Source organism: Drosophila miranda (genome assembly GCF_003369915.1).
Source record: "Drosophila miranda strain MSH22 chromosome Y unlocalized genomic scaffold, D.miranda_PacBio2.1 Contig_Y3_pilon, whole genome shotgun sequence".
Taxonomy (NCBI): Eukaryota; Metazoa; Arthropoda; class Insecta; order Diptera; family Drosophilidae; genus Drosophila; species Drosophila miranda.
In genome coordinates this window covers 4,531,649-4,539,957 of record NW_022881625.1, presented here as the reverse complement: position 1 = coordinate 4,539,957, position 8,309 = coordinate 4,531,649, and the positions used below count along the sequence as shown (strand labels likewise).

Sequence of the window (8,309 nt, the reverse complement as noted above, 5' to 3'; positions counted from 1 at the left end):
CTCTCTGATGGCATTGACATCAGCAACACGGCCACGGCTGTTGTCATTCAAGTTTTCTAATCAATTCTGATTTAATTTTACGCCCAATTAAGTGTGAAAAGCTTTTGATGTTGGGCACACGGGTGCGAGCGGCAAATGGATGCAGACAAGGACTCGCAGGGGCGCAGTCACACAAGCGTGAGAATTGAATATGCCACAGATACATATGTGGGGTCGGTCCTTTGCTCGCACGAGTCCCAGTTAGGCTCTCACACTTGAATAAAGCCATTCCAGACATCAATATTTTGATCCTTCCCTGGTTGGGCTATTTGTACTTGCCGCTGCTTCTGTATCCACGCTGTGGCTTCCGCACCCGCTCTCACTGCTCCACGCTTTCACACACTTTCCGTATGCATCTCTCTTTCTCTCTCTTTGTGTATCTCGAACCATGGAACAACTATCTTCTTATGACAGAGACAGACGTGGCAGATAGTTCCGCCAAGACATTATCCAATAATCTTTATCAACAGCCACAGCCAGCGCTGTAGCTCCAGCTCCAGGTTAAGTTTGTTGGAAACTTTAGTCGGCATGACAGTCGATCCGATATCCCTGTGCATTTGGATTTGTTTGCAGGTAACGACAAGGCTCAAGACATTTTACTAATTAAAGATCAATGTACTTTTCCTTCCATTTGCCTAATTTGCGCTGTCAACAGCAAGACAAACAATATTGTAGTCTAAAAGAGTGTACACACTGGCCGCCCAGGGTTGTCACGCTACGATAAAATAAAAACAGCTGTGTCGTAAATGTGCGATTAAAAATTAAACGAAATATTTGTGTCCCCGCGAAGCTTGGTTGTTGGAGATCAAAAAGGTCTTCCATATCCCGATGTCTCCGAAGATAGGGCTTATCCGAAGTCCCTTTAAAATGGAAGAGCGTAATCCGCTTTTACATTAAATCGGATTTAAATATAAACTCAAATTTATTTTCTTGGAAATCCTCACAGAAATTTAAATGATTAAATTCCAAGTTCTCTTAAAGATGGGAAACCCAACCAAACTGTCGTCTAGGGCCTGAAATTGTCCAACTCCTGATGGCACTTCAGGTGACGGCGTAAACGCCAAGCTCCGTCTGAGGGGGGCTAGGAGGGCCCATGGAGTGGGGCCATAAAACAGTTTTGTTGTAAATTTACGATACCCCGGCCATGTATGACAGAAGGTACATAAATACTCGAACACATAAAGGCACGGGGCAGGAGGCAGTCGACATTTTCTTTCCACCAGGAAATTAGCAAAGGATGGAGGGTAGGAAACGAAACGAGCTCCATTGCTCCACCATTCTTTTGGAGGAATAAATTAATTTATTGAATGAATAGATTGCATTTAAAATTTATTATACTTCCATAGTATTGATTTTGGGGCACATGAATTTCTCTTTACATGATAGAAAATTTAGGTGTTGGAGATTGACGTAAGGCTAATCCCGGTTTTTCACACTGGGCTTAACTTTGTATTATAATTGGACATCCCATCGTATTTATGTATATATTAAGCCTATGTTTTGTGTTTGTATGGGGGTTTCTTTCATTGTCCTCCTCACAGGACAAGTGTCTTTTAATCAAATTACAATTGGGGTTAATTTAATAAACTCTCACTTTCTACCTTTCACAGGATCTGTTCTATCTTCCATGTGTGTCCTGTGGCTGTTTTAACTGTGGCTGGCGCTGTGCCACTTGCAAATAATTCACTTTCTTTTGCCTCTTGTAAAGAGTGTGCGGTGTGTGTGATTATGGGTTACGTGTTCTAGTGTCTGTATGCTACGGGTGTGGATGAACATTATTGGATTGCATTGAAAGAAGTGGTAGCTTAGAAATAATGTATCGGCACTGGCGTTACGTTGCCTAAACGTAAGGCCCAAGAGAACTAGTCCTCTGATCTACTATAATTGTTGAATACACGTTGCTTAATCAGACGCACCAACTGTGCATAATTTTGTAAATTTTTTCTTGGGAGATATTTCTTTAAACTTTTTTTTCTTGAGTTTTGCCATTTTTAAAGTCTATCAAACAAAATTTAGAACTGAACTGCCTAAAAGAAACAATTTAGAAGAACTGAAAAAGCCGAAATGGAAACTAGTAGAAAAACGATGTTTCTTTTTTTGAACACCAAACGCTGGCACGGCCCTGTTCGATGCGATTCGGCTCTGATTGGTTCCGCTTCAGCTTGAGATCGGTCTGATTTGGCCAACTGATTTGGGGAAGCAGGAAAGCGCACCCGATTTTCAATAACAACTTGTAATACACGCATATATACGGCATGATATATATGTAGGCAATGGTAAACGAAAGACAACTAGTATTCCCTGGGGTTGGTGGTGTGGTTGTGTTGCGCCCATGTCGAGCAATCGGAACCCAGATAGGACTGGGCTGAGTTCCTTCGCTGAGGTGTGTGTGTGTGTGGTGTGGTGTGGTGCTGGTTTTTGTACGAACATATTTGCTTTCTAACTTATTTCCCAAATTGATTTTGATATTCCTAAATTCCGGGATCCTAACTGAATCCCTCTCTCCACGTCAAGGTCCCTCAAGTGTGCTGCTGTAGGTGTCTATGTATGTGTTCCAGGTGAAATGTGTTGACATGTGTGAGTGTGTGCGTGTGGGATGGGCTACCACTGCGCCGTTTCTATTTCCGGACTACGAACGCCGCTCAGTAGCCAATGAGCAGGTTGTTCTCATTGAAGCCGGCGGAGTGTCCGGCGTTGCGTACAATGAAACAGGATCCATCGAAGTGCATGCGCTTCTCATTGCGACTACAAAGGACAGAACAGAACGGAAGTTAGCAGAGCAGGATGACGGGCGAGGGGGAGGGGGAGGGGAGGTTGAGAGCATCGGTTTGACACTCACCGAACAAACAGATGCGAGGTCTTGCCCAGAGAGGCAGTGCAATGGATGCCAGGTGTGGTCAAAGTGGCCGATCCATTGCCGGGACTGGTGCGAATCAAGCACTTGTTGTCCACACGAGTGACCTTCACCAGGCCATCGGCTGCCTGGGTGATGCGAAATCCGTTTATGTCATAGATCTCAGTGCCATCCTCGGTACAGGTGTAAGCTGAATTGGCAATCACGTCATGGGCTTCAGCCATATAAGAGGGACCATGGCGCGAGTCGCTGCGAGAAGTTCGGGAATTAAATCGAAATTAGCCAAATAAGAAGCGATGCAATTGGCCGGGGGACTCACTCATAGAACACTGCCAGGGTGTAGTCCTTGGTCAGATCGGTGAAAGTGTCGGTTGTGGTGCGCGTCCCGGCTGTGTCCACCAGGTAGATGAGAGCGCACGCCTCGCTGGTGAAGCTCACACCCTTGTACCACATCTTGGCATAGCGACTGTAATGGGAAGATAATTAAAAGGATTCAAAAGATGCCACGTTGGGGTAAGGGCCATTCCCACTCACACAAAGTTATTGCCCTTCATGCCGTCGTAGGTAACTATTTCGACTTTAGCGCCGCTCTTCAAGATGCGTCCATTGGGGTGGATCAAAGCCGAGTTGCTGCAGTTGCGTGATAGAGCAACTGCCACCATGCTGCGCTGATTGAGCACGCGCACCGCCTTGTCCAGAGTCATGTCAATGCTGCCCCATGCAAAGAAAGGTATTAACATTAGGGGTCGGTCTTAAAGAAGAGCCAAGGGGCAGGGGGCGTCCACACTCACCGCACGCCATCGCGGAGGCGCAACTGGATGGTTCCGTTCGTCATGGGAATGGGTCCAGAGCCGGGACATGCCGGCGGTGTGTGGTTCTCGAGCTCGAAGTTGCGTGTGCTGCTCACGCGTGCCAAGGCGTATGGTGGAGGGGGCAATGGAGACGGCAACTGTTGGGAATTCTGAGATTGAGCATAGAATCGGCTAGATTTACAGATATGCAGGAGCCCCTTACCAGGCAGTAGTTCTGCTCGTTGTCGAAGCCATAGGTGGGCGTGGCATTGTAGCGCCCTGTGAGTGCCTTGCCGTTGTGCGCCATTTTGCCAGCGTCTATTTCCTGCATATTCCCTGGCCCGTACTGGGGAGGGTTGGAAATGTGTATGCCCGGCAGTTGGACGTATGGACGGGCCGACTGACTGCCGACGGGGTAATTGGCGCACTCCTTGGAAATGCCGCTGGTGATGGTGTTGGTGCCAACGGTGTCGCTGCTAGCGAGACTGGAGCTGCTGCCGCGATCCATGTGGCCCACGGAGTCCGTGCCGGAGGACAGCGAGATGTTGCTCATGCGTTGGGACAGCTGCCCCCCAGTCATGCCGACACGCAAGCTTGCTTGCTAAGGGAGGGGGGATGAGAAGGCGAGAGGTAGTAGCGGAAGTTAGATCCGGAAGGAAATGAAGAGGTGAGGAAGTGAAAGTGCCAGAAAATAATTGAATACCGGCAGGAGAGAAAACGACAGATACGAGAGAAAGTGTCAGCAGCGCAGAAATCGAATGACTTTGCAACTGGTGCTAACATTCTGTCGACATTCTGTTAACGCATGCATATACATACATACATCCATATATGTATTTACATACGTGTGTGCGTTTTTCCCAATTTGCATTTGATTTTTATAGAAATTAACCAAACTATTTTGAATAGTATTAGAAGAGAAGAGAAGAGGGGGGGAATAGAGAAGGAAAATTCGAATATTAAAGTCGGAAAGTAAGAGAGCAATGGTGGAAAAGAGCGAGACGGAAAATAAGGTCTGAAATAACAGGATTTCCAATGAGGTGATGTGGCAATGCTGCTGTTGCCGAGCTGTTAAGACTGCGGCGGCTGTTAACTCGCTGTTGATACCCTGCTAGCGCGATGATGCGGCAGTTTTGTAAATGTCTGAAAATTGAAGAAACTTTCACGTTATTGCTTGGAATTTCACTTACCGGCGATGGGTTGTTGGTGTAGACGGAGCGCTGGCGCCCCCCGTTGGGCGGCATGGTGGGCGAGCGCAAGATGTTGTTGATTTTGTCGTTCATCTGAGCACGCGACAAGAAGTCCTCGGCATTGAAGATCCCCACACGGGCGCCCTTCGGGCTGCTTACTTGCGAGACCGGCTCCTGCTGGGAAGTCTCGCAGTCCGATGACTGGCACTGCGCCTCCTTGGTGCTGACCTTGGGCTCAACGGACTTCGGCTCGGTGACCATTTTGATTTGGCAACTTTTTACTTCTCGCTCTTTCTTTTCGTCAAGTGAGTTCACAAAACCGGCGTTTTTCACTTTAAATATGTGTGAACTTACTTGAGAACACGCGCGTGCTAAATACAGTTTTAGAATATTTTGTTCGACACTTCTCACTACGACTCTGAGAGGAATTTTAATTTTTATATTTTATTTTCCACTTTACATGAGCTCCGCTCGCTGGCACAATTTTCGAAGGTATGACTGTTCGGATGTTCACACTGAAAGTCGTCGCCTGCTCAAACCGGTATTCAAAGTGAAAAGCAGAGCTGTCTCCCGATTATATTCGGAGCGATATTCAGGGCTGCATTTCAATGTTGTATGGATGTAGATCAGATACTAATTACTGTACATTTTCGTATTATTAATGGTACTCCGTGGCTTGAGTCTTGAGCTTCACAAAAAAATGGTTTACCAAATTACCAAATGGTTAAATGGTAAAATGTTTAATTCGTACACTGCTCATTTTCACCTTGTTCGATCCTTTCGGATTCCTGTAAAGAAAATTTACCAAATACAATTCGTTCACAGACTTGCATTAAGGCGCCGCACTGACGCTGATCTATCCACAAGCCTGGAAAAAAGTATTGACCCGTCATCGTTTTGGCCCAAAGTAACTTCATTCTGGTCATGGCTATTTGTGGAATACTTCTGGCAGTCTTAATTTAATTTGGATCTCTTCCATAAGCTGCGTGCACTGCAACTCTCTCTTCCCTAACTCCTCTGAAATCTGATTTCCTATAGATTATTAATTGGTACTTTGTATCGTTGCCCAACTAGAAATGGATTTAAGTCAGCTTGAATGCATTTCCGTCGGCCTAATCCTATTTCACGCTTTTAGAGTCGGACAAATGAAGTTTGCCAGCATCAAAGTCAAGCAAAATCGAATTAAGCAATAGGCGCCGCTCCCAACAGCATCAAGCAGAAGCTTTAAAGCATATTAGAAAATTGAAAAGTCAGCCAAAAGAGTTGCACTTGGCCATGTAAAAGTACTGTGCTGTGTGCTCGATGGTGGCATAAAACTGAAAGTTTCAATTTATTGAAGTGCTCGCCTTGGCTCGAGAAGGTTGCGAAATGCCAAGTGTCAGTGGCAAAGGAGGCGGCTAAGCACGGAGGAGCCTCATCTTGGTGGGTTACTGCTGATGCAGTGTATCGCATATCTGCTTCGTCAGTTGGAATTTTTGGCATCATCTTTACGTGAGGGTACACACTTGTGTCCTGGAATTTGCATGCAAAATATAATAGTGCTAGGTGCCCATTTATGTATGTACAAGCTAAGCTCTCTATAGCGGACACATGGTTCCAGTAATTCAATCCGTACTATCCATATAGTGTAAGTAGCGAATGTGTACAGCTTTTGTTAGATGTTTGGTTCTACCCAAATTGTCGGATATGTGCGGATAATGGTGGGGGGCTGTTGACATATTAGCCAAAATTTAGAATTTGGCAGGCCCTGAAGGACGCCCGTCCGCGCTTGTGGCAATGAAAATTAGCTGAGACATCGCACGTCTGGTGTGTGGGGGAGTGTTATTGTTTTGCCACCTTGTAGTCTGGATCGTAGAGAACTATTGTCGAACGGTTCAGTTCAGTAGGCAACCCTGAACTTCTTGCGAATCGATTGACAACTATATCCCCTCGCCTGCTCACATGATTGATGCTGGCTTCCACTTTTTCGGCTAGAGCGCATTGACTTCCCCTGCATTTGGCCATCGCTGCCCACGCAGCATGGCACAGCGAATATTCGCCTAAAAATTCTATCTCATTTTGCTTGTGACATATTTGAAATTTATTTTCGGTGCTGATGCTGCCACCCCGATGCTGTTGCTGTTGCTGTTGCAGCTGCATCTGCACCTCCGCCCACGCACTGCATTGACTCAAATTGAGAGTGAAAATAAAAAAGAACAGTTGGCACATACTGTATTTATAGAAAATGCAATATGCATGGAATCCGAATGAAATACGGAAACTCATTTGCAAAAGGCTACAATGCCTTGACCGGCTCCACCACCTCTTTTGTTGTCACTTACAGCAGCCGCAAGCGAACAAATTGGTTAACCTCCTCTTATTTTTTTCCTTTCCTTTTTTTGGTAGTACGAGTCCATATTTATGGTTCGTAAATATGAATGTGGGATTTTTGTCGAGCCATTACCAATTGGACGGCCATTTACGGCAGGCAAAGGCAGAGAGGAAGCAGAATTGTGGTCTTTTTCTAGTTTGAATTGCTTGTTGATTATTCGCTTGCCACATTTTAATTAACTGGATTTCCTTTTTCACAACGAATGTGTAACAGTAAGCTTTTGGCAGCGAGCACTGCTCTGAAATATTCTATCTATGCTCCAAGGGGATTTCATTTCCACTCGGTCGAATGCGAAATGTGGAAAAACTATTTTCGTCGACCCAAGAAAACTTATGAAAGTGTCAGTGAACTTTGGCGCAGACAAATCCGGCCGAGACGGGATGCACTGGCTGCACAGCTGAAGAGTGTTGCAATCGTTGACGTCATAGCAGTTGGAACAGTGGCGTCATCAGGCGGCAGAAGTAGAAGAGGCACGCAGCCAGATTGATGGGGAGCTTGGGGCATAATTGAAATGGTTTTAAAAATCCATTCTTAATGTGTTTCGCCTTCGCTATTAAATCCTTTTCCATTTGCATTAAAAACAATTAGCGCCCGCGACGCCACTTTCCTTTGTCGTCGGCGGGTGACGGAGCGTGGGGAGCGGGGGAGCCTTGCCTCCGGTTTGGGAGGGGGAAAATTAATTGATTGTCAAGATGAGGCAGCGGCAACAAATAAATGTGTCTCGTCATTCAGCAGGCGATATTTCTTGCCACACACTCGCATATAGAGTAGATAATGCCGCGTCGTCTGTCAGCTATGAAATTACATTCACACATATCCGTGTACACACACACACGTACAAGTGTGCATGGAGCTTCACACACAGCAGCTGATCGCGCCGCCAGACAGGTGATCGCGTAGAGTTGCCACGCGGACGGTGCTGCCAGACAGCCCCGATCGACCCAGGGCTGCCAGAGTGTTGGAGAGAGCTGGAGTTGCGCGCCAACGGAGGGAGATATTAATTTCGAAATTCAAATTCTAAAGTAAACAATAGGAATGGAGGAGGATGAAAAGCTCGCCTTCAG

The 8,309-nt window shown here is 46.1% G+C and overlaps 1 protein-coding gene across 2 annotated transcripts; it reads right to left on the bottom strand.

Annotated features, from left to right (window-relative positions):
* Window positions 1-2,559: 2,559 nt before the first annotated feature.
* Window positions 2,560-5,135, bottom strand: LOC117194372. 2 transcript variants are annotated; one of them, XM_033398941.1, is made up of 7 exons: window positions 4,875-5,135; window positions 3,908-4,285; window positions 3,685-3,854; window positions 3,428-3,604; window positions 3,213-3,359; window positions 2,879-3,142; window positions 2,560-2,784 (listed from the first exon to the last, which is right to left on the bottom strand). In XM_033398941.1, the coding sequence occupies exons 1-7, from the start codon at window positions 5,133-5,135 to the stop codon at window positions 2,682-2,684; spliced, it is 1,500 nt and encodes a 499-aa protein (XP_033254832.1). In that variant the 3' UTR covers window positions 2,560-2,681. The 2 variants fall into 2 exon arrangements, with proteins under 2 accessions (XP_033254832.1, XP_033254833.1); XM_033398942.1 differs by having other exon boundaries at window positions 3,685-3,842.
* Window positions 5,136-8,309: the final 3,174 nt, after the last annotated feature.